Here is a 26,342-nt window from a genome sequence, read left to right as displayed (position 1 = left end):
GGGTTGTTGCTTTCTGGTCACCAGTCTGCTAAGTCTAGATCAGAATCTCAATCCTGTTCCACTCCCAGGCCCTACTTCTAAGGCAAGTCAGATAGTATCCAAGTCCATGTTCAGCTGTGGCCTTGAATTTCACACACACTTACACCAGGAAAGGTTAAGGAATTTTCTTTATTTTTTACAAATTAAGACTATGTAGATTTCATATATTTCTGAATCAAAAACACCTCTGTCTTCACAGTATGAGTTAGAGAATGCAGCCTGAGCTGAAAACCAAGGAACTAGAAAAGAAAGTGATAATTACAGTGATTACTGTATTAAAAACCTGTTAGGCATTTTCTTTAAAAGTCGTTTTTTAGATCCTGTCATTCTTGGCACTGTTTCTAAAGAAAAACTCCTTTATCCCAAGCAAAAAAGCACAAGAGGTGGAGTTTGGCTTCAAGAGATGTAACTCAAGATTCTCAGGTCTTGGAAAGAATCAACAAATTTACGGAGAGGGCGACTGGGTGTTTAAGGGGAAGGAAGTCCCTTTATCAAAAGTTCTCAAGCCAGAGGCTGGAGGCAGCAGCTAGTCAGAGGGCAGCATCCTCTGCAGAAGCCAGCCATTCCGGGCAGCGCGCCATTCCAGGAATGCACACACTCCCTGGGAACCGCTTCTCGGGCTGGCACGATGATACGGTGTGCTGCGAACCAGCAGCCGCTGGGTCAAACTGTGTGCTGCTTGTGCATGGGAGAGCCAAAACTGGTATCCTCCTGGCAATGAGCTGTTGATGGCTCAGGCCCCTTCCACGGAAGCCCTGTGAACAGCTGGAGCTACAACTGCTCTCCAGGCTGCCTGCCCTTCTCCGCCAGTGCCCTGCGGCAGCGCCCTGCAAAAGCGCCGGTGATCCCCATTAGTGCTGGCCTCCCACACTCACCACCACTAAGCAAGCTGGAGGGAATCAGAGGTCTTGCAGGTTTGGTCACCTGGCCCTGGCTGGAAGGCTACAGATTTCTGGGAATAGGTGAAGAGACCAAAAACTAAAGTGCATCTGTAAAATGAACGTTTATCTACCGCCCCACATCTCCGGCCTGACCCTATTGGCGTCCAGGTGGGAGAAGACAGAAATGCACTGGACTGTTATGAATGCTGCCTCCCGAGTCATCACAACCCACTTCTGCCGCTCTCAACAAAGAACCATTCAGTTAGCAGTGTTCTTCTCCCCCACTGCCCCAAACAGGTCCTCATCTGGGTCTGTCCAGCAGGATTAGTTTACGATTACCCCCTAAGATTACCCCCGGGCTCAACCATTCCCTTCCCTAGCCTTCCTCTCCTGGGATCTGCAATCGAAGCCAGGTGGGGGAGGAAACTCAGCAACTAAGGTGATAAAAAATAAAAATAAAGACAGGGGAGGTTTGGGAATTCTATGCTCTCTCTTGCCATACATAACCAGCCTTTTCATAAATACCTGACAAGAATCAGTCTTTCCTTTGTGCTGAAATCCTCCCGCCCCATGGATGGAAAACCAGCAGATTCCCTGAGGGTCAGACCAGGGACAGGGAAAGGGAACACGTCAATCCACATTCCTTTTGGGATAGCAAGACAGAACGGTGTGTTTGCCAGACCAGCAGTGGCTTGGGCAGCTCAGAGGAAGCAAAGCATCCAATAGAAGAGGCTCTTCGTTTTCTTTGTAGGGGTTGACAGTAGCTCAGATGTAAGGAGCCTGAGTTACAACAGGACCACCAAACTCCTCTCCGATGGAAAGCACACTGCCCAGCCCCACAGGAACTGTGCACAAACCACACAACGCTGAGGAAAAGAGCCGAGGTAGCTCTACCCAACAGTTCAGGTGCACCTGGTGAAGCTCGGGTGGAAAGCGGACTCCTGGAGTTTGTTTGCTCTGCTGTGGGTCCCACTCCTCATCACGGTGACCGGCTGGCTGCCTGAGCAGAGGAAGAGGCTAGGGACGGGCTGGACAGAAAAGGGAGTGGGGAAGAACCCCAGGAATACGAAGCCAAACTCCAAACTATATTCTGCTAATCAGTTTTTTGATCAAAAAATTCAAAATAGAGAAAACCACAAAGTACAAAAGCTTTTCTGATGCTTTTCATTATCACAGAACACACCACCTGCAATGTGTGCGAAGAGGAAATGAGGGGTGGAGGGAGAGAGGTCAAAATGGGAAAGGCTGCATGGTCATTTCACTTCTTCTCTTTCTTCTTGTCCTAGAAATGGAGAAAAATTGCCCAATTAATTTTTCGCATCTCACATTCAAGCTCAAACTCTTGAATGAGCCAGCACCTGGCTGCCTTTGGTTAGGGACTGGAAGGGAACAGGACGATAAAGAGGAAGGAGAAGTACTCCTTCAGTGCGGTAGGAACTGAATCTTAACCATCTTCCACTGATAGTCCCTCAAGTTGCTGACAGACCTGACAAGAATAAAGGTTAAGCAGTTGCTCCCACTTCCAGCCCAAGAGTACCCAACTGGGCTGCCTGACCACTCCTGGCTTACTCATAACCCCCACAGCTCTAATCCTAACCCGTGAAGGCTGGAGACTGGTAGTCCACCCTAAAATAACTACACAAGAGGCCAAGACCAACTTTCCATTAGCCTGAGAAGCATAAATCCCAAGCACAAACCAACACCCAGAAATAATCTAGCCCAGTGAACTCTGCATTCCATCTTAGGCAGAAGCCCTGTGTATTAAATAGATGCAAGTTGAGTTGCTTTGGCTGAAACCTGCTTGGAGCTCTGTCTAGTCGCAGCACAGGGAAGACTGACAGCCACCAATCCCACCTCCTCACCGGCTTCCACCACCACCACACTGTCTTCTGTTCCCTAAGAAGGTCTATAAAAAACCCTCATGGTTTCATTTGTTCCCCTAATGCTGGAGTGGACTATGTTAACCATATACAGAATGCTTCTCTGGAAACAAGACTAACAGACGTATAAAACCGGTCTACTTCTGACACATATTTGTAACAGCCAGTATTAAACAAATCCCCTAGAATATCTTCCCCTGAGTCATAACTATCTTCACAGCCTTTAAATTCTTCATATAGTAGATTGTTTCCTGCTGCCACTTAAGCCCCCTTTCTCTTTTGATACTAATCTCAGCGATTTGTTTTCCTTTGTTGTTGGGTTTTTTTATTTTTAAGTAATCTCTACACCCAACGTGGGGCTTGAATTGACAACCCTGAGATTAAAAGTCACATGGTCCACCAACTGAACCAGCCAGGCACCCCTTGTTTTTTTTTAAGGATTTTTTTTTTTAACTTGTTCCTTTTTCTCCATGGGCTAAAAGACTTCTGGTTCACCTCTTACACAGCAGCCTGCCTTACAGTTAACCTGGACCTACACAGTGTGTCAGTTCTCAAATCTGAAGTCTACACAGATGCTAAATTCAGGGGCCATTCTCTAATCCTCAGGGAGCAGGTGGACTAACCTTCTCATTCATAGCCAGGATCATCATGAGCTTTCTGAAGAGAGTAATGAAATCTAAGAAGAGGTCAACGCAGTGCCTGAAACAGAAGAACCAGATGACCAACTGGCATGTCCCACCTTCCTTTATCCACAGCCCACAGAGAGGCAAAGCACAAAAACCCCACACCCACCCCATGAGTGAGTTTCACCAACACTCCACCACCAAGTGTAACTCTGATGTCCGAGATCCTTTTCAAATCAACAAACCCATGCAGCACAGGGAGAAGAAAAACTGAGCTTTAGACTCTGCAGGGCCCGCATGTGAACCCCAGACTACCATTAACTAGTTAAGAGACTCTGAGATTACTGCATTTTTTCAAAAGTTATACATTAAAAAGAACATGTATCTTCATTATTAAAGGTTTAAAAAATATAAAAATATAGAGTAAAAGGGGAAAGATTCCTTTCCCCCTCCATGCCTAGAGATAACCACTATTAAAAGTAAGGATAATTAAATGCGTATTATTAGTTCAACTTTAAAAAGAGCTGATGTCTTCCAGGAATCCAGGGAGCCTGCTTCTTGGCGCCCAGCTCCAAAACCACGGGCACCCTACCACATACCCGACGGCGGGCCAGGAAGCTCAGCCAGTGCCACCTAGGCCACTCTCATCCCTCCCGACGGCCGCAGAAAGGGAGGTGTTCAAGACCAGTTTTCACTCACCAGATATAATCCTTATCTCCATTTTCAGCTTTTTCAATAATGAGTTGAGTATCAAAAAGGACAAAGCCACACATGACCACCAGTCCCACATACAGGTTTGCCTAACAGGAGAAGAATGAGATAAGGTTACCATGTGGGAGACGCCAGAGGGGAAAAACCAGTCGTGCCTCTTTTTGGCTCTTGGCTGCTCGAAAGTAAACAAATGCTAACCCTACTGGCAGGAACGTTCTCGGGAATGGAAGCCTATGGTAAAGACCACATTACTTCCCTAGGCACAACTCTGCACTGCCCAATAAGAGTGAGCATTCTGGAGGATTCTTAGTCTACCTTGCTTTAGAGTGAAGCAAGTACAAGAAGTGCAAGGCAAATGGCTGCTAGAAAGTTACATGCAAAGTCTCACCTGGAAAAGCCAAATGGATCCAAAGAAAAGGTTCCCCAGGGAAGACAAGAGCATCAGGCTCATGGCTGACATCAAGACACCTGTAAGAGATGACAAAAAGCCATCCTGAGAAAAGCCAAAATGAAGTAAGACAACCCCATTAAAGCCATCCTTACTTACCCCCCACCCCCAAATTAAGGCTTTCAATTGCAACCTAACAATCACAAGAAGTTGGAAGGTAGGGAAAGAGTCCCGGTGTGAATTCTGGCTAAAGCGAGACTCTGTTTTCCAGTCCACACTTACCTCCCAGAAAGAGGTAGCTCCGGCGCCTGGCATACAGGGCGCTCAGGGTGAAGCAGGTGAAGATCATTGCTGTGCCCATGAAGGCGGTGGGAAGAATGCTGTTAGAGGAAAAGACCATTAGACTGAGGGCTACAGTTCTGCAAACCTATATTTAGGAGGCATATTTGCAATGATAAAAAGACCTAAGATACTATTAAAATAGTTACCTGGGGTTGATGGCAATGCACAGCTCCAGAGCAGGGCCTACGCCAACTCCTAGAAAACAAAAAGCCCCCGAACACAATATTACCATCAATTCCTGAAGAGGACCCTTGTCCAAAGCTGACCATCAAAAGCACAGGCAGGCCCGTGCTCCTAAAAAAACAAAACATGTGTACTAAAATAATTAAATCTCTCTCCTCTATCTGCCTTAACTGTTTACTGACTGAGTTATTTATTTATAGACAGAGCTACAAAACTGTTCTCTTAGATGAAAATCATGGATGGCCCAGGATGAAAACACATTAGGAAAAAGGAAGCAGGGGCGCCTGGGTGGCTTAGCCGTTAAGCGTCTGCCTTCGGCTCAGGTCCTAATCCCAGGGTCCTGGGATAGAGCCCCGCATCGGGCTCCCTGCTCAGCGGGAAGCCTGCTTCTCCCTCTCCTGCTCCCCCTGCTTGTGTTCCCTCTCTCGCTGTGTCTCTCTCTGTCAAATAAATAAATAAAATCTTAAAAAAAAAAAAAAAGGAAGCAGGCATGTCAAACATTTTTGAGCAAAGCTGTAAGGCTGCAATACTCCGAAGAGGAGTGATGTGAGACTATAATGTGGGCCAGGTCAGGAATTAGAATAGAAATATCAAGAGCAAACCAGTGCCTTGTGGCCAGCAACCTAGTCATGCAGGACTGACTCCCTTTGTGAAAAAGGCCAGACCGGTTCTGCAGGTGGACACTTGCCAAGAGGAGAATGCAGTGGCAGCCTGTTCCAGCCCCAACATTTCCTCTACTCTTGCTACTCTCTCTCCCCTTCTGGTAATTCTACCCCTTACTGCCTTCAAAAACTAGCTGTCCCTATTTTAAAATCTTAATCTCTAAATCCCTTCCTTTCTCCTACAACACTACATAGATTAGACACACTCAAAACAAGTTGTACTGGGGCGCCTGGGTGGCTCAGTCGTTAAGCATCTGCCTTCGGCTCAGGTCATGATCCCGGGGTCCTGGGATCGAGCCCCGCGTCGGGCTCCCTGCTCAGCGGGAAGCCTGCTTCTCCCTCTCCCACTCCCCCTGCTTGTGTTCCTTCTCACTGTGTCTCTGTCAAATAAATAAATAAAATCTTAAAAAACAAAAAACAAAAAACAATTTGTACTAAGTCAAATGCTGCTTTGCAAGTATTTTTACTATGTAGCTTGAGTCCTGTTTCCCTTAATGATAATTCTAGAAGAGCTGTGCTTTTCATTCTTTCTTGAGAATCAGCAAAGTGCTCTGTTGGATGGATCTCAATGTATGGCTTTAATTAACTGTCCACAAAGTTCAGAATAAATGGTCACAGCAGTGATAGTTGCCAGTGTAAGTTCAACTAAGTTAGAGTTTCAGGCCTAGTTTAGTCCCACGTCGACAACTAACAAGTTATGCTACCTAAGCTCTTGAACCGCATTCATTTAAGCACACAAATGCTTATTTTTGGATATAAAAGTAGAAGTCACAGTCACTAGTCCTAAAGAGCTAATCCTCTGGATGGGAAAGCAAGATGCACCTCTATGAAATAAAAAAGCAATACAAGGCAAAATATACTCAAATACAAGACTGAATAGTACAGTGTGCCCGTTGGGATGAACCAGAATACATACAAACCTGGGGCCTTAGTCTACAGAGATACTAGATACAGTACCCCCAGTACCCCCTCTCCCACTCCAAATTAGCCTAGTTCCTAACATACCTGTAAGGAAAGCAAATCCAGCAAGAAGTCCCAGTCTTTTTTGCTCAGTTTCATGGCTATGAGGTGTTGTCATCAGCCAAATCATCAACCCCAGGGAGCCCAAGGCAGAGAGCAGGCCAGCCTGTCAGATCCAGAGTCAATAATGAAATACTTGAAAATACCGAATTTATTCTGCAGACCTGATTGGGATCAAATATTCATCTGAACTTCCTAATATTTCCTTCTAACCTGGAGGCAGTGGAAAGGCAGAAGGGACTAAGGAGAAACTAGAAGCCGTGTAGGACAGGGCTAGGACCACAGTGGATGCTAGAGGCTCTTCTGACCCAGGTAGTCCATGAGCTACAAGTACCCAAGTCAAACTATGAGTCTTGCCCAAGAAAAAGATTAATCAGAGTGACAACTGCCTGAAGCACATTCCAATCTGTAGGGCAAGTAAAAATGATCCCTTTTTGATCACTTTAAAACACACACACAAATATATCTACCCATACATCGAAAAAAGACTGAGAGGGTGCTACAGATTTAATGTTTATGCTCCCCCCAAACTCATGTTTAAATTTTAACCCCCAATGTGCTGATATTTCGAGGTTGGGGAGGGGGTGTCTTTGGAAGGTGATGAGGTCATGAGGGTAGAGCCTTCATTAGTGCCCTTACAACAGAGATCCCGGAGAGCTCCCTTGCCCCTTCTATCATGTGAAGACATAGCGAGAAGATAGTCTTTACACAGGGAGCAGGCCCTCACCACACCACGGCTGGTGCCATGATCTTGAACATCCAGCCTCCCAAACTGTGAGAAACATTTGCTGTTTAAGCTACTCAGTCTATGGTTTTCTGTTAGAGCAGCCTGAATGGACCAAGACAGAGTAAGGATCAAAATGTTATGTCTGGGTGTTTTTATTTCTTTCTCATGACTAGTCTGTTTTCCAAATTCTCTAAAATGAAAGTGCATTAGTTTTGTAAGAAGAAAAATATTCTTAAAAAAAAAAAAGCAAGTGGGAAAAGCTGCAGGCAATTAGAAAGAGAAGAAAATCATCAAGGAGATATGCAGACACTGAAGTTCCTTCCTTCCTTTAAAGGTATAACTGATCTTTGTTTTTCTCATAGTTACGTTCTATAAAGTCACTGTGAATAATGAATTAATGAATACTGAACAACTGCTCCTGAGAAAAATAAAGGGTTAAATTCTCACGCACCTCTGGTTACATTTTCTTCAACCGAAAAATACGTGTTTTACGTGTGTTTATGTTTAAGGACACTTTATTTGATATATATATTGTTGGTTCATTAACCTGGAACTCATGGCCAACACACTCTAACTCAAGCCTGAACAAAGCTTACCTAACAGACGTATTTTCTCCATAAGACACATCACAGTCTTAGTGTACTTTTTTTTTGCACTTAGGAACAGTAGACCGCACTCTAGCACTATGCCTGGGGTCCATTTTAAATATTGACATCACCACCAAAATCACAAAAATGCAAAAAATGTAGCACTACACAGACCATGAAAAAGACCCTTGTTTACAGTACAAGAGCTTGAAGCAGGGCAGTGTGGCGCCTTGTTCAACCTCAGCTGGAACACAGTGCCATGCGCAACTCAAAGTTTTTGCCGTTCTGCTTAGGAGTGCGAATGTCTGCAAAAGCACCATGAGTACTGATTTTAGGGTTACAAATACATTTTAGCAAGTAGGCAATTCATAAATATAGAATCCACGAATAATGAGGATAACTGCATTTTACTACATTGCTTAAAAAACAAAACAAAAACACCCACAACCAGAAACCAAAATGGCCACTCTTGCCTAGAAGGTGGAGTATGTTTTAGTCTCAACTCCAGGGATCAAAGTTTTATCCTCTGAGTATCTAGAATAATTTTTCACACAACCTCTGCCAGGAGATGCCTGAGCATAGGGACAGTTCTCAGTAGTTGCAAATGCCAACACAGACACACTGCCTACACTTACACTAAAAAGGACACTTGGAAAGCAAGTCTTGGTTAGTGAGAACTTCAAACTTTTTTGATTATTTGTCAACTGTCCCTCTTATTCCTACTGGCCAAACCCAAGGTCTCTTTCAACAGAGGAAAGTGAGTTGTTGAAGGTTTTCACGCAACCATGCAGATATAAATGCATCCGTGAATAAAATAGATCAAATCTTTGAAGGTCTCAACCCTGCCTCTCCTGATTATCATACAATCAGTGTTCTATATCTAAGAACCCCACAGTCAAAAGCAAAGAAGAGAAAGAAGGCAGGAAAAGATAAAAAGGCTACCGTGCAAACCCCAGCACACACGCCATGCCATGACTCAGCGGGCTGGGGTCTTACACCATTCAGTGTCCAGGTTAAGACATTCTGTTTTCAGTACCTAGAGAGGACACAGCTGCCAGAAAATTTAAAGAAGGCTCTGCATGTCCTTAGTTACCAGCCGGCTCTGGTGAGTTTAGATTGCAAACTACAGAAAAGGATTAAGGAGGGGTACAAGCTTGCACCACCCTGCTGAGCTGGTTTCTACCTACTGCATTTGTGCCACAGCAACTAGGAGAGGAAGTGCTCTTACCTGAAGGAAATGAGTGACCACGTGGACATAGGCCCCCGCGGCCGCCACAAACATACAGAGGGCAAAACTGGCATAGACCTTCTTCAGGTGCTGCTGTGTCGAGGGGGTTCTGGGAAAGAACGTTAGTAACAGCCATTATTCTAGGACCAATTTCATTTCTAAGTTAACAATCATTTCCCTCTCTTCTTCCCAGGAAATATGTGTAAGTTATAAAAAAAAAAAAGAATATTTTGAAAATAGATGAATTGAGAATCTTAAATGCTGGGGAGGAGCCAAAGGTCCCATATTATGAACAATCAGTACCCAAACTAGAATAACTAAATGGTTTTTCAGTGACTACAGAGCAGCCCCTAGAATCTGGGTGCTTTTATCAGATCCTCTGGATTCTAGCAAAGTTAATATGCCAATTAATGCATACAAAAGTTAATAAACTAGGAAAAGTAAGGTATGAAAGGAAATGCAATAAGAAACTACAGTGAAGATCAAAACACTTACATGTGGGAAAATTTTAAGAGTGCATCAAAGTTGATCTTCCGATCAAATATGTTCATGATGCCAGTCTGTGGGACACAGCCTCCGCTCTGTAGAATCAAGGATAAAAAGAAGAAAGGTTATTTTACAGATACAAGGTCATACAAAATAACATAAACAACTTTCTCATAAAAATAGCAACATACAAGTTGGAAAAATGAAAGTATCTAAAATCCCACTGTCCTAGCACAGCCATTTTCATTTCTATGCATTTCCTTCTAGGATACATTTGCAATCATACTCAACCATTTTAAAGGACACAGAGGAAATGAAGCCATCTTCTTCTCCCTCAACTATTTTGTTATTAGCATTTGATTTCTATTCTTTCAGAAAGTAATTTGTCCCTTTGATAGTTTCTTTGAGGGCGCCTGGGTGGCTCAGTCGTTACGCATCTGCCTTCAGCTCGGGTCATGATCCCAGGGTCCTGGGATCGAGTCCCACATCGGGCTCCTTGCTCAGCGGGGAGTCTGATTCTCCCTCTCCCTCCGCCCCTGCTTGTGTCCCCTCTCTTGCTGTGTCTCTCTGTCAAATAAATAAATAAAATCTTTAAAAAAAGATAGTTTCTTTAAGAAATTACCAGTTAGCAATTAGTTAAAGGGATCCAGTCACTGGAACATAAAGCGATATTTATTTTTATTTTTGGGGGGGGCGGGCAGAGGAAGAGGGAGAGTCTTAAGCAGGCTCCACACTGGGCCTCCACCCTGAGATCATGACCTGAGTCAAAATCAAGACTGGAACACTTAAGCACCCCTGCAATATAGAGCAATTTTATGTCATTGTATCAAGATGCTAGAGAATTCTCTCAGCAAAGGCATAGAACCTCAAAGAGGGAGGAATGGAGGGAGGAAGGAAGGAGCTGGGCCTGGTACTAGGTCTTGAATTTTATTATTATTATTTTTTTTTTAAAGATTTTATTTATTTGACAGAGAGAGAACAAGCAGGGGGAGCAGCAGAGGGAGAGGGAGAAGCAGGCTCCCCACCAAGCAAAGAGCACGACGTGGGGCTCAATCCCAGGACCCTGAGATCATGACCTGAGCCCAAGGCAGACGCTTAACTGACTGAGCCACCCAGGTGCCCCAGGTCTTGAATTTTAAATATATGCATGTAGAAACTTTCCATCCAATGCATGTTAAAACTGAACTGAAAGAGATTTACAATTTTAAAAAGAGAAAAGTTCCTCCATGAAAAAGGAATTTGTGCAGAAAGGATTTTTTTACATAATTTCAGAAATTTTCCTACAGAAGAGATGGAATAGTACAAAGAATTCCTATAAACCCTTTACCCAAATTTCCTGTTAATATTTCACCATATCTGCTTTATCCCCTCTCTATATAGCAGTATATAGAGACTTAAAAATTTTTTTTTCCCAACCACGAAGGCACAAAAATGTTTTTTTCCCAACCATGCAGGCACCCCTAAATACTTGTGTGTACATCTGAAAACAATAATCAAAACCAGGAAATTAACACTGACACAATACTATTATCTGATCTACAGACCTTATTCAGATCTTGCCAACTGTCCCAATTATGTCACAGAAAGGACATTTTTAATTGAACTGTACCCAGGTTATATGCCATCAATACCATCAAGTTTGGCTCTTAAATTTTGTTCCCTCCTCTATTTCACATGCAATCCTAAATAAGCACATTCAATCTACAGGGCTTAAAAAAAAAAATCTAATAAAGAATTTTCATCTTTCTACGTATCAATCTTCCACAATCATCCAGATTCTTCTTAGACCCATAATGCCTATTCATTTCACACTGACCAAAAAACGGGAATGGGGTGGTATTAAAACACAAAGCTAAGTAGTTTGAAAGACAAGCCAACTAGTCACGCCTATTCTAATGAGCACCCAGCCCAATACTCAGCAAAACCAGTCTGGGCAATAAAAGTTACAATCCCAAACTGACTCCTGAGAAATCCTGGGCCAGTGGAAAGATGCCATTCTTCTAGTTCACATGCATCATTACCATTTGTTTCCTGAGTCTCACTCTCTCACAAGTGCAACAATTACAATGGCTAGCTTGCTCTCTTGATTTCCTCTTTCCTTTCTCACCAACATCCTACTCACCTCAATTTTTTTGTTAGTTCTGTTCTTAAGGATGGATACAGTGAGAAGCTGAAGAACCTACTAAAGCTGCTGCTCACAGCTCTAAGTCCCGGGGCTCTGGGCCCTCTTGATCTAGATGGTGCAATTATTGCAGGCTGTTGCAGGACCGACCACAGCCTTTCATAACCATGATGAACTCACATCCTCTAGAGAGCACACTTACAGGATGGCAGAATCCAGCACCTGGAAAGTGTCTTTGTTTAAGTCTTCCATTAACACCCTTAATGACATCCCCAGATAGAACTTGCAATAGTTCTGAAGCAACCTTCAGAGCCAAATTTCTCAGTATTCACAACAACAACACTGAAGTACCTCTTGCTTCCAATTTCAAGAGTTAAAAAAAGGAAGGGTGGGGGTGGTGAATGGGCATCGCAGTGTAAATCCTCAAATACCCACGGGATTGTTAGTCAGAAAGGGGCAACACCCTGTAACCAGAACCCACTAAGTGAAACAGTGGGAGGGGATAATGGCAGAAACTCCTCTTTCCCAGTTTGCTCTTTGACATTTCCCGGGGGGTGCTGACTGCCTCTTACAACTGCAGATGGAAAAACCAAAATTATCAAAAGTTATGAGGACAGGGAGGGAGTATTTCTCCATGATTTAGTAGTGTCTCGTGGTTTAAAATAAGTAAAAAATAAATTAAATAAAACCAGTTTTCTAACACCAGTACTTTTTCTAAAATTTAAGTGAGATATGTAAGTACCAAATTTTCTAGATACAAAGGCACACAGCAGTTTTTTTGAGAGAGAGTGTGCGCATACACACACACAAGTGTGGGGGGGGGGTTCCAGAAGGAGAGAGAATCTTAAGCAGGCTCCAAGCTCAGTGTGGAGCCTGATGCAGGGATCGATCCCACGACCCTGAGATCATGACCTGAGCCAAAATCAAGAGTCTGATGCTTAACTGACTGAGCCACCCAGGCGCCCCAAGACACACAGCAATTTTAATAATAGCTTTGTAGGGAAAAAACACAATGAAGTATACATTTAATAAATGACATGATATGTATACGACATAATTTATTTCAGAACTGTTAAAACGTAAGGAGGAAAAAGGTCTTAGAATCAAGGAAATATGATAGTTTGCTCTAGGTCTGTTCCAAACAGACAAGAACTAATGTAGACATAAGTAAAGAGTCAAAACGATTCTTACAAGTTTTGCCAGAGGGATTAAGCTAAGTAAGTTTCTAACTTACCCTCAACTACTTGTATTCAGAAGCTGCAGAGAAAACATATCTACATTTCAGTGTCTATATGCAAACTCAGCTGAACAAGATTCAATTGCATTCATAACTCAAAAATAGCAGCTCCCAGGGCGCCTGGGTGGCTCAGTCAGTTGGGCGTCCAATTCATGATTATGGCTCAGGTCATGATCTCAGCATCCTGATATGGAGTCCAGGTCAGCTCTGAGCTCAGCAGGGAGTCTGCTTAAGAGTCTCTCCCTCTGTCCCTCCCCCACAACTCACGCACTCTCTCTCAAACAAATAAATCTTTAAAAAATAGCAGCTCCCATACCAAAAGTATTTTCAGTCCCAGGGAACAGTTAGCTCCTAACAGAGTCTGAAGTATTCAAAACCATTAACTAAGTAACTCAGCTAACATTTCAAAAAGGCCCCACAGTTAAATGAAAATCTTTGTTTTAAAAACAGGACATTAGGGACGCCTGGGTGGCTCAATCGGTTGGGCGTCTGCCTTCCGCCAGGGTCATGATCCCAGGGTCCTGGGATAGAGTCCCACATCGGGCTCCTTGGGGAGCCTGCTTCTCCCTCTGCCTGCCACTCCCCCTGCTTGTGCTCACTCTCTCTGGCAAATAAATAAAATCTTCAAAAAAAAAAAAAGGACATTAAAATGACAAGTTTTATGCTATGTATATTTTACCGCAACAAAGGAAACGAGTATATTACAAGTTGTTCAAAAATTATTTAATACAGTAGTTCCCCCAACACACATCAGCCCATTATGAAATCCATACCAGCACTGGTCTGTCTCAAACTAGACACCAACTCATACAAAAATCTAGAAATTGCATCCTCTCTCCCACCCCACCCCCCAGTTCTAAATGTAAAACAGGGAAGTGGGATTATTTATTTAGAATACAATGTAGACTGTGCCTCCTAGACTCATGAGAAATTTGTCTGCATTGCATTAAGTAAATGTTCAGACGTTAATCATAATCAAATTCCTTTAATTTGGATCAGAACTTCACTTAATGCCTTCATCCTTAGGAGAGCAGGAATACCAAACTTGACAGATATTCTCATCAACTAACATCTATGTCTTAGGTCTTGTTAAATCTCTTGTTTTGTTCTAGGTATCTTCCTTACCCTTGCCCTAAAATAATTATCATCAGGGGCCAAGCCGTGAAAACAACAACAAAAAAAATTCTCTACATTCTTATTTCAATACCTATTAAGTACAGTCCATATGAAACACGGCCAAGTGGCCAAAAGCTATGCAAAACAGAAACAATCACAAATTTTTAAAAAATCCTTGCCTTTGAAAGATAAAAGCCCGCTGACTACTGGGCAGAAGGCTGCCTTAATATTTACAATTTAACAACAAAACCAGCAATTCAGGGGCACCTGGGTGGTTCATTCGGTACAGCATCCAACTCTTGATCTCAGGGTCATGAGTTCAAGCCCCACATTGGGTGTGGAGCCTACTTTAAGTATTTTTTAAAATAGAGCAAGTCAAAGAAACATTATTCACACATTTAATTAAACATTTAGTTGTGAATTATATGGTTCCTCATTCTTGTCGTAATTCGACCATTCTGAGTCCCCTTCCCACATATCCAGATGGAACAAACTGATACTTAAGAAAAACCCCATGTGGTTAAAAAACTGGAGTGGGGGGGGTAGCAGAATTGTATTTTTTTAGTAGTTCTTCCTATTGAATAGCTTTCAGACTCTGTATAACCATGTATCTGTTAAGAGCTTGGCTTGCTGCACTTGAATCCTGATATTGCCTTAGCTATGTAACACACAGCAAGTTTCTGGCACTTGAACCTCACTGTGCTTTAGTTTCCTCATTTGTATATTGTAATATATAATAATATCTACTTCACAGGGTTGAGGATTATGTGAGATAATACAAATAAAGTGCTTAGAATAGTGCCTCACACAGGAATGCCTGGGTGGCTCAGCTAGTTAAGCTGATTTGGGCTCAGGTCATGATCTCAGGGTCATGGGATCGAGCCCCGTGTCAGGCTCTGTGCCAGGTGTGGAACCTGCTTAAGATTTTCTCTCTCCCTCGCTCTCCCTCTGCCCCTCTTCCCCCCATCTATTCTCTCATGCATGCATGCTCTCTCTCCAAAAGAAAGAATAGTGCTTCATACGTAAGACTGGCTCCATATGTTAGCCATTGTTTTTACCAGTGTAAATACTCATTACTCTCATGTCCTCAGTGCATTATTTTCCCCTAGTTTTATAAAATATTTATTGCAGGTCTAATCTACATATGCCCTGTAAATTAACTCTTTAATTATTATTCAACCACAGTTAACTATATCCTGAAGACTTAATATTTACCCACATGAATAAAATTAAATTGGGGGAAGAGGGAAGAGTCTAAGAAAATTATAAACTGGAATTTAAAGGAATTTGATAAATCTTATTACCGGCTAAAATTACTTTTGTGCAAATGGCAGGCCTCTCCTTGGGCACATTTACACTGCACCTCCTGTCCCACAGGGCCACAAGGCGTTTTGAGACAGCCTAATAACCACTAAGCGATAATCCGATGTGGCAGAGAATTTGATGAAGTAAATGGTCATTAGCTTGATGCCTTCCTTGTCATCCCTAGAAGGTAGGTCAGTTTGGTTTCAGGGAGTCCAAAGAACTGTTTCGACAGGCCTGGGCTCTGGTGGTCCTAGATTTGAACCCTAGATGTCCCAGCCCCGCCCTTAACTTGGTCCCAAATTCCTGGCTAGCGAGATTAGCTAGCTAACACCGGATCCGGTCTCTCTAGGGTGCTGCTTCAGAACCAAGCTAGTAACTGGAGATGGAATGCCTACTGCCTTCAATAAATGATTTTTTGAACTTTCACACTACTGAACCTCTCTCTGTAACCACAAGTGTTTGACAGACTGAATCAGAAAGAGGCCCCAACGTCCTAAATACATACTCATTTTCCAGTGTAAACCAGTAATCTCTTCCCAATAACAACATATTTAGCCCAAATTAAAGCAGGCATAAATGAGGACAAACTTTTTAAGTGTTTTGGATTCCAGTTAATTGTGTCAGAACTTCTCGCATAGATGGCTGTAAGCACCGTAAGAGCAGAGCTTGCATGTGATTCAGCTTTCTGTCCCCCCATATTTACATACAACCAGGAGTCCCCAGAGCAAATGCAGATCCCATTATCTAATCAGGAGTGTCGCAACCTCAAATCAACACTCCCCAGGTGGCTCAAAGGGGAACCTACCCTGAGGAGTAACTCGTGTGGCCCAAAAAGCCAATCTCTAGTTTTCCTCTCCTTGGTTTGAACACCGTCTTTGGAAAACAAAAATGTGTTTAATACAAAAGCTACTTCATGAAGCTTGGTTAGAAACTCGGGGGGGCGGGAGGGGGGCGGCGCTGGATGCCTGGGTGGCCCAGTCAGTTAAGTGTCTGCCTTCGGCTCAGGTCATGATCTCAGGGTCCTGGGATCGAGTCCCACATTAGGCTCCCTGCTCAGCGGGGAGTCTGTTTCTCCCTCTCCTTCTGTGTGTGTGCACTCTCGCGCTCTCTCAAATAAATAAATCTTAAAAAAAAAGAAGAAAAAAAACTCTGGGGGAACAAAACAGGGTAAAGTGGAAGACACTTCTAACAGCTTCTACAGTCAAGTCAAAGTGGCAAAGGAAAATTTAGCAGACAGAACATCAAGAGAATATTCAGTATTTTCCCAAAGGAGATTAATACCCTTGGGTAGTTTATGAAATAAAGTGAAACTTCAGGCCAGCAGTAGTACCTTCTATAATACGACTACATTTATATAAAACTTTACAACTTTAAAGTGCTTTTATATACGTTATCTCCTTTGACCTTCACACCAATCCATAAAGAAAGGGCAAAAACAATTAATCTCACTTTAAAAAGAAAGCTCAAAAAGGCAGCGTTAATAGTGGCAGGAGCACTGGCTTTGGAGTCACAAATCCTGCCATTTTCTACCATGTAACTTTGGGGAAATCATTTTACCTAAGGTCATCTAGGCTTCCTTATCTGTAAGATAAGGATGATTAAATAACACCTGGGCTACCAAGCTTACTGAATGCCAGTAAAAAAAATCTGTGGGGGGCGCCTGGGTGGCTCAGTTGGTTAAGCAACTGCCTTCGGCTCAGGTCATGATCCTGGAGACGCGGGATGGAGTCCCGCATCGGGCTCCCTGCTCAGCAGGGGGTCTGCTTCTCCCACTGACCTTCCCCCCTCTCATGCTCTAATAAATAAATAAAATCTTAAAAAAAAAAAAAATCTGTGGGACACATATAAAAAGTACAGCACAGGGGAATGTAGTCAGTGACACTGTTAATAGTGCTGTATCGTGAGATGGCAGCTACACTTGCGATGAGCATAATGTATGGACCTGAATCACTATGTTGTACACTTGAAGTAATGGAACATTTTGTGTCAACTATACTTCAATTAAAAAAAAAAAAAAAAAGAGGAGGAATGAAAAGCTGTGTGAAATCATTGTAAAGTGCTAAAAGGACATTAGTATTGGGGCGCCTGGGTGGCTCAGTCGTTAAGCGTCTGCCTTCGGCTCAGGTCATGATTCCAGGTCCTGGGATCGAGCCCCGCGTCGGGCTCCCTGCTCCGCGGGAAGCCTGCTTCTCCCTCTCCCACTCCTCCTGCTTGTGTTCCCTCTCTCACTGTCTCTCTCTGTCAAATAAATAAATAAAATCTTTAAAAAAAAAAAAAAAAAAAAAGGACATTAGTATTGACCTGACCAACACCACAAAGTTAAATAGTAGAGCCAGAACCAGATTAGGGGCCTTATGACCTCTAATGCCTGGTGCTCTTCCTACTATTACAGCCTACAGTAGAAAAGCAAGTTTTCATTAAGACAGTTCCAGCCATAGGCCAAGAGAAACTTAAAAAAATATTAACACATGTTGATTCCTATTACACTTCTCTGTATTTTTCAGCACTTCTACAATAAGCATGAACTATATGCATAACCAGGAAAAAAATTAGAATGCTGACTAAATATCTGGATTAATTTCACCTTTCCTATTCTTAGGAGAGTAAGACTTCAGTCACACCAATAGTGGGGAAGGGAGAGACGGGAAGAAAGAGGGTTCACGAAGCCATGTTTCCACAAGATGAATAATGGAAGAAGGAAACTCTAAACACAAATTACAGAGAGTGTTTCTCAAGGATTTAACCCCTCTGTCCCTATTGGAAGAAAATGGTAGAAAACCTAAGTATCAACATATTCTTGAAGCCAGAACAAAAAATATTAGACAAGAGAAATAAGCCACCAAAGAGAGTAAACCTAATAATTACAGAAATAAGTGTATTTGTAGAAATCATAATAACTTGGTTATACAACGTGAATAATCTCTCTTGAACTGAATTCTTAAACTACACATTCAACCAAAAGATAAACTAAAACTAGGGGCGCCTGGGTGGCTCAGTTGTAAAGCGTCTGCCTTCGGCTCAGGTCGTGATCCCAGGGTCCTGGGATCGAGCCCCACATCGGGCTCCCTGCTCCGCGGGAAGCCTGCTTCTCCCTCTCCCACTCCCCCTGCTTGTGTTCCTGCTCTCACAATGTCTCTGTCAAATAAATAAATAAAATCTTTAAAAAAAAAAAAAAAGATAAACCAAAACTAAGTATTAATAAATAACTAGACAAGTCTATTCGCCATTAACTTTTAACCTTAAAATCTTTGTGTTTTAGGCACAGTCAGCTCTTCTACTGAGTTACACATTCACAAGTTAACTATTGCTAGAACAGTCTCAAGTTCAGAGAGGTTTTTGTTATTGTCTGGTCAATGAAAGGCTGGTGGGGTAGGCAATGCAGTCTGGGCTGGTACTGAGTAACAATTCCGCACTTAATAAATACACAAAAATACCAAAGCCTACTTACTACCATAGCTCCAGCAAGTAGGTCAAAGAAAAAAAACAACCGCCCAACGACGCCTTTCCTGCGCGGGCTTTGAGAAAGACGCCCACAAGGCTCAGAACCAAGCAAAGCCAAGGCCACCTCACCTGTCCAAAGGTAATCAATCAGACCAGAACGGGGCTGGAAAGCCAGGAAGGATCTTCTCACCTTTCGCCTCTGCTTTCGGCTTCCAAGTAACTAAGGAGGTTCGCGTGTCACAGAGGAGTGTGACATCACCCGCCTGGCCGTGACAGGGCAGCCTGCCTGACCAGGCCCTTTGTCGAGTCCTGGCCCTCGCGGCTCACCCAGAAAGGGCCCAGCCAGAGGGCCCAAAGCAGAGAAACAATGAGTCGGGTGAAGCAGGGGTGATCACAAACCCGTGAGGTTTCGCTTTCATTAGCCTCGGAAGGAAGGGGTGGGGGACGTGGCCTGAATTTAAGTAGTCAAGGCTGTGCCAAAGTGCCCCTGCGCCTACTCTTGGCGGGGTGAAAAGGAGAAGGAACGCAGAGTGAGAGGAAGGAAGAAAGTGGGACTAAAAAGGACCCTTCACCAGCACTCGCGCGCAGAACTGGAACCTCGACGCCCCCCAAAACGCAGCAGACGCTCCCCAGCCCCTCCCCCGCTCCGGTACGGTTGCGCATGCGCGGTACTAGTTCCCGAGCTTCTCCCCTCCCCGCGCAGCTTTCCGAGTCTCGTCGCGGAAGAGGGCCCCATTCCCCGAAGGTGCAGTCTGTCCGAAAACCGAGACTATTCCCACTCTTGCTCAGACAATAATTGCCAACCCCATTTCCATTTCTCACTCCCGGCTTACAGTCCCAGCTTCAGACGTACGTTCTTACCGGCCTCCCAGGAACCTACACAGCTCTTCTAACACCGGATGTGCTTCTGACTCTCCCAGTGTCCGCTCCAGACTTTTTACCCAAGCGTCTGCCCCTCGAGGGAAGCTCCGCCCCCGCGGTCCGCTTAAGGCCAGTCCTCATTGGCCCCTGGCTGGACCTCTGCCTTCCCATTGGCTTTACGTGCGTAAACAACGGCTGCTTACTTCAGAGCCATTCGCTAATGCCCTTGTCGATCAAGACGCTGGCCGCCAACCGGCGTCGTAGAAAAGGTCTCCGCCTCTTCCCCATAGTTAGGTAGGACCGCGGTCTAAAGCCGCCCCTAGTGGAGAAAGTGAAGAGGGACAGGCCCCACCCAAGATACCTGGCATGTCACCGAGCCCCGCGACGCGTGGTGGGATAGCGCAGCAAAGTCCCGGGATTCTGGTTTTAGGCTTCTCATGGAATGTTAAAGGGAGAAAGAGATTCAGATAACACGTAAAAAAGGGCTCTCATAGGGGGCAATCTACCATGAATCGAGTGGGGCTTAGGCTTCCGAGCACTTTTGAAGGCTCAGCGAATTGTCCAGGAATTCGAGGAGGACATAGCCGCCCCAGTCCGGCATCGGAAGCACCGACGCGCTCTAGCCCAAGTGGTGGTCCTGGGGCCGCGTGCGAGACTGGAGGGCTTCCAGGATCACCTTCCCTGCTTGGTGGAGATAGGCGACAACTTCATAGTCACTTCTGCCTGTGGAGTGGGGTGGATGGGAGAGGGAACGAGGGCGGCGACCTGGCAGAGCTGCCCAGGCAGCCCCGAAAGAAACGAAACCAAGGGAGATCAGAGGGCTGGAGCTCCCCATGAGCTTGTCCGGGGCAAGAAGCACCACCCGTGCGAGAACTTAGAGTAAGGAGTTGTGAAGCCGGTTAAAAAAAAAAAAAAGTTCCTGTACTATCAATGTTTTAAATTACTTTTTTACTAATTTATCTAATATCTCTATAAAAATAGCACAAAATTGACATATGAAGAGGCAAAGAGTATGCAGACAAAAAATGTAGAAAAAAAGAGCTTATAGTGGTTGCCAGGTAGTTAAAAATGTTTTTTTGTTTCGTTTTGTTTGTTCTGGATTGTGTGATGTTTTTCGTTTTGTCAGCATTTTAAAATAGGCAATGGTTTCTTTTTCTCATTCTAGATAAATATTGACTATTATATAATTTTATATTCTGTTTCTTAAATACAGCCCCCCAATTGTATGTTTTTTAGACTGCAAAGAATATAGATTCACCCCTGCCTCTCATTTTATAGATGAGGAAACAGGCCCCTGACAGAAAAGGTTCTGGCAAAGTAAGGGAAGAAACATAGATTAAGCATTGGATGAGTGGAGATGAGATCAGAATCTGTCCTTCTAGAAGGATAGAACAGTTATCCTTTCAGTAAAGAATACAAATGTGCAGGGTATGATTCTCAGTACCCAAACTCAGGTATGCAATAAATATAATTTTACTTTCTACGGTACAACCTAATATTTACTCTGAAACTCATTCCATCAGAGTGGGTGAAAATGTATTATTATCTTCCTTGGGGTTTCTCTCCCCACCCCACACTAATGTCTGCCACATTTCTTGGGCTAACGTGCTTGGGAACAGGGCCTATCTTTTCCTGGTCGTCAATCCACAAACGTTGCTGTGGAGGTTTTTACCTTTGTACTAGTGCAGCAGCTCTATTCCGTGCCGAAGTTAAGGCACAAGAAAACTTTTGTCGGGCTAATGTTGAATTCTCTGCCTAGAAGAATAAGTTGCTAAGGGCTTGGTCTGTATGGTATTGACCAATATAGGTTACTTATTCACTGGTAACAGATTATTCATTCCCTCCTGGCTCAGGGTCTCTCATGAGGTTGCAGTCAGATGTCAGCAAGGGCTGCAGTCATTCAAAGGCTTGACTGGGGCTGGAGGAATTACTTCCAAGGTAGCTCACTCATATAGCTGACAATTAGGTGCTAGCTGTTAGCTTGGAGGCCTGAGTTCCTCCGCATGTGGGCTCCTCCTTAGGGCTGCTTGAATGTTCTTAGAGCATGAGAGCTGGCTTCTTCTCTTCCAGAGTGAGAAGTCCCAGTGACAAGCAGCGCTAGATGGAAACTCTCTTTAAAACTTACCCTCATAAATCACATAGCAATCACTTCCTTATAATAACATCCTATTCCCAGGCTCCTGCCCTGGATCCTGTGCCTCAGAGGGCCTCAGCTTTGGAGGGCCTTCCTGGAAATGTTCTAGATGTCCCTTATGTGCCTGGGACCAGCCAGGGCCAGCAGGGCTATCAAAGCTGAGCCCAGACCAGGCCCTGAATGAGCCCTTGTCCCAGTTTCTCTCCTTCATGGCACTCTCCAATCCCACATTGCCTGAGAAACTCTGGAACTCATGTCTATGGGGTCATCCCAAGGCCCTAAGACCAGGTCTCAATTTTAAGAAGGCATCCTGATGAGCCAACTACTCTTTCTGGACAGCACAGTATTCCTTTTGGGGAATCAGGTGAAATTGTCTCCAGGATGGTGCTGATAAGCCTATTTGTAGTCTCATGGAAGATGAGTTCAGGCCTCTGGGCTACCAACAGAGCTTCCCCAGCTCTTGGACTTGAGTCGTGTGTATGGGTCCCTGTGTTGACCCTCTCTTTTCAGTGTTCTGAATGTGGAGCTGCTGGTGGTCCATAGCACCAGAGGACAGTAGACTGGCAGCAGGCATCTTTTCTCCTGTACATCATCGCATACAACCACCCCACTGTCTACTCCCCCACTGGCACCCAGGGCAGTAACTCCATTCCCCCCAAACACCCTGGGACACATACCAGGCAGTCATCTGGCAGTAGCCCCACCTTTCTGCTCCAATATAATTTCGAGGTGCTTTTGAGACCATCACTTCACAGTACCAATAGGCCTTTTCCAACTGATGTCCTCTTTTGCTTCTGAATGATGTGGTGATAAAATGCCCTCCTCATGTCAGTCTTAAGTCATGCCATATGAGGCATGCACAAATGGCATCACTCCTCTTGCTGCACCCGTGAATCCCCCACATATACTCCCTGTTGGTGGTGGTGTATGGAAGATAGGGATGTGGTCAACACTGAAAGCGATCACAGTCTGGGAATGCTGTGATTATAGAATACAAGAGAAGACACGTTTGGAGGGGGTGTTGTTCTATGTTTATGGCATAAAATTCTGAATGAAAATTTAATGTGACTGTACAAAAAAATTGTTCAAAATTTCCTGCATACTCTGGGTAAGACTTCCATTTGTGGTCATCATCAACAGAGCACAGTAATAATTTTTGAGAGAGTCAAGGGCAACATGATGAATGATGTGGTGTCATGAGTGATGATATAGCCAGGAGTAAATAAATAGTGTAGAAGAACTACAGAGACAAGAATATCTTTATTGTTTCAATATAAAAAGTTTCCAAAGAGCCATGGCATTGTATTTAGTGTATTTAGTGTTATATTTTCTCCTGATAGGAGATATGAAATTAGCCAAGAATGATATATTTGACAATAAAGAACATAAAGAACATGGTGGGGGGTGGGGGGTAGGGGTGGGGGGTAGGAAATAGGTGAAGGGGATTAAAGGGTATAAACCCATACTCCTAATCATGAAGCCGTACTGCCTCTCATTATAAAATTGACATGTATTGTTAATGTAAATTTGTAAAGATGTGTGTGTGTGTGTTAATTTAATAAAAGCTTTGAAAGAAAATGACAGTTTTACCTGACTTGAAGTGCTAGGGGTGTATAAGATGGTGGGGAGGAAGGTGGGAAGATAGCAATAGGTTCTACATTCCAGAAGCTGAGGAGAATGTGGCAGAGTTAAAGAGATGGAAAGCAGGCTGAATTCCTGAGCCTAGGGCAAGGAGGAAGAGGAGAACAGGAAGAGGGGGCAAGCTGGGAATGACTTGAGGCCCTTGGTCTAAATTCAACTTTAGGGGAACCACTGAGGTTTCCCAACAAGTAGAGATAAACATGGCTTCCCTGAAGTCATTTTTTCTGTATCTCACACCTTTCCTTGTCTACTTTTACAGCCTCAATACCTCCTTCTGATCTCAAATGCACTGACCTTGTTCTGCCCAGTGGTTATGAGAACAAGCAGCTCACAGGAATGAAACACATTAAAATCCACACCATCACTTATAAGTGTGTGTGAGTATTTAATATTCTGTTTAAGATTCAGGAGGAGACCTCTCACTTCCCAGATCTCATTTGCATATCCATTGACACCTGAAGGACAGGAATGAAGAAAATTGAGTTTTCTTTTTTCCAACCTCAGTATTATGGGCAGTTATTACTGAAGACTGGCAGGAGAAAAAAAATACCTGAAAATATAGCTTGCAACATCTTTTTTAAAGATTTTATTTATTTATTTATTTATTTATTTATTTATTTATTTGACAGAGAGAAACACAGTGAGAGAGGGAACACAAGCAGGGGGAGTGGGAGAGGGAGAAGCAGGCTTCCCGCGGAGGAGGGAGCACGATGCAGGGCTCCATCCCAGGACCCTGGGATCAGGACCTGAGCCGAAGGCAGACGCTTAACGACTGAGCCACCCAGGCGCCCCATAGCTTGCAATATTTTTTAATATCAATTCAGCCCCTTCTAACTTTGGAAAGCAGTGATGATAAAGGAGTATTAGAAGAATGCTTAAATCTTTTCAAAGTAATTTTCCAACTGTTGTTTCACTTTGCATAATAACTCGGTAAGAAGGTAATGCAGACATTATTAATCTCATTTTATAAATGAAGAAACTGGAACCCAGATTAAGTCAGTTTCCTTAAAGAGCTATCACAGATTCTTCATTCTTGGAAGTAATTAGCTCTTTCCATATCACTGTGGACCTCCGGTCTGAGCTTCAGATCAGTTACTTCAGTATTTCCCACCCCTCTAACTAACGTCCACATTTTTCTGTTCTCTTACTGTTTCCAAGCCCCAAACCCTTGGCCATCCTCTTCATCTGCTTTCCCTGGCCCTGCTCCTGTCATGTAGCACAGGTAGAAAAGGTACTACACTTGTATAGCAATTGCTCACTGCATTAACTCTTGTACTGCTATTCACAACGGATGATCCAGACCCTTTCTTCATCCTCAAGGCGTTGATAAACCTTTTTTTCCTTGCCTTACGGTGATGGTTTTCCAGTAGGTCCTGACATTCTTTGAGACTTTTCCCTTCAAGAGGTGGAGTCTAATTCTCCTCCCATTCGGTGTGGGCTGGACTGAAGGACTTGCTTCTAATAAATACAATAAAGTGGAAATGATGAAGGCCAGAGAGACTAAATCATGAAAAGCACTGTGACATCCTCTCTGCTCTTCACTCATGGCCAGTTGCCATGTCAGGAGGAGACTCAAGCAGCTCGGTGGAAAGGCCCAGGTGGCGAGGAACCAAGGCCTTTTGCTGACAGCTAGCGAGGAACGGAGGCATCCTGCGGACAGCCCTGGGAGAGAGGTTTCTTCAAAGCAGTCAGGACTTCTGAGGACTGGAGCCCCAGGCAGGAGCTTTATTGCCACCTCGTTAGAGAGGCTAAGCCAGAAGCACCCAGCTGAGCCTCTCCCAGATGCCTGACTCTCCGAAACTATAAGATCATAAAGTTTTTTGTTTGTCTCAAGCCTCAAAGGTTTGGGTAATTTGTTCAGCAGAAATATATACCTAATACTCTTACTCAGTCCTCTCCTGATTCCAGCTGACAACGTGACAAAACTTGAGGGCTTCACAGCTTGAACACAGGACGGTGTTAACCATGAGCGTAGAAGGGCAACTAAATAACAAGGAGATTCCATGGAAGAACGAGGCACAGGACCCGATTCGTGTTTTAACACCATCATTCTAGCTGATTCGTGGCAAATGGATTGTAAGAGAACACGAGTGGCCCCCAAGAAAGGAGGAGTTAGGCTATCAGAACAGAACAAGGGACAGAGAATGAGGGCTTGGACAGGAGTCAACTAGTGAAGACTAAGACGGAGTGAAGCAAATGGATACTTTCACTGTAGGAAGAAGTTTTTGTTTTGTGTACGGGGAGGGCAGGGGAGGAAAAAACAACCAGGCTTCTGTCCAAAATCACTTTCTTCGGGGCCCCAATGCCTTCTAACTTCTAAATCCAAAAATCAAATGGCCTTTTTCTAATCCTTCACCATGAAACTACTACTTAACTTTGGCTTCGCTGGCACGACACTATTTGGCTCTTCTTCTCCTCCCTTGTGGGTCATTTTCGCCTTTCCTCCTGATTCCTCCATACCTATCAGCAGCAGCAGCACCTTCTCTCTTTTACTCAGGTTAAAACTTGGAGGTATTCTCGGGCGCCTGGGTGGCTCAGTTGGTTAAGCGACTGCCTTCGGCTCAGGTCATGATCCTGGAGTCCCAGGATCAAGTCCCACATCGGGCTCCCTGCTCAGCAGGGAGTCTGCTTCTCCCTCTGACCCTCCCCCCTCTCATGTGCTCTCTCTCTCTCTCTCATTCTCTCTGTCTCAAATAAATAAATAAAATCTTTAAAAAAAAAAAAAACT

General features: G+C 43.9%; 1 protein-coding gene across 2 annotated transcripts; it reads right to left on the bottom strand.

Moving 5' to 3' along the window:
• Positions 1-2,070: 2,070 nt before the first annotated feature.
• Positions 2,071-19,957, bottom strand: TMBIM6 (transmembrane BAX inhibitor motif containing 6). Of its 2 annotated transcripts, none has more exons than XM_036121083.2 (10): positions 19,840-19,957; positions 9,767-9,852; positions 9,272-9,380; positions 6,715-6,835; positions 5,011-5,059; positions 4,805-4,902; positions 4,523-4,602; positions 4,123-4,223; positions 3,424-3,499; positions 2,071-2,202 (listed from the first exon to the last, which is right to left on the bottom strand). In XM_036121083.2, the coding sequence occupies exons 2-10, from the start codon at positions 9,820-9,822 to the stop codon at positions 2,179-2,181; spliced, it is 714 nt and encodes a 237-aa protein (XP_035976976.1). In that variant the 5' UTR covers positions 9,823-9,852; positions 19,840-19,957; the 3' UTR covers positions 2,071-2,178. The 2 variants fall into 2 exon arrangements, with proteins under 2 accessions (XP_035976976.1, XP_035976977.1); XM_036121084.2 differs by having other exon boundaries at positions 19,832-19,944.
• Between the last annotated feature and the right edge of the window lie 6,385 nt (positions 19,958-26,342).

Source organism: Halichoerus grypus, chromosome 6 (genome assembly GCF_964656455.1).
Source record: "Halichoerus grypus chromosome 6, mHalGry1.hap1.1, whole genome shotgun sequence".
Classification (NCBI taxonomy): Eukaryota; Metazoa; Chordata; class Mammalia; order Carnivora; family Phocidae; genus Halichoerus; species Halichoerus grypus.
Note: the sequence above shows the minus strand (reverse complement) of the source record. Positions and strands in the feature narration are given on the sequence as shown.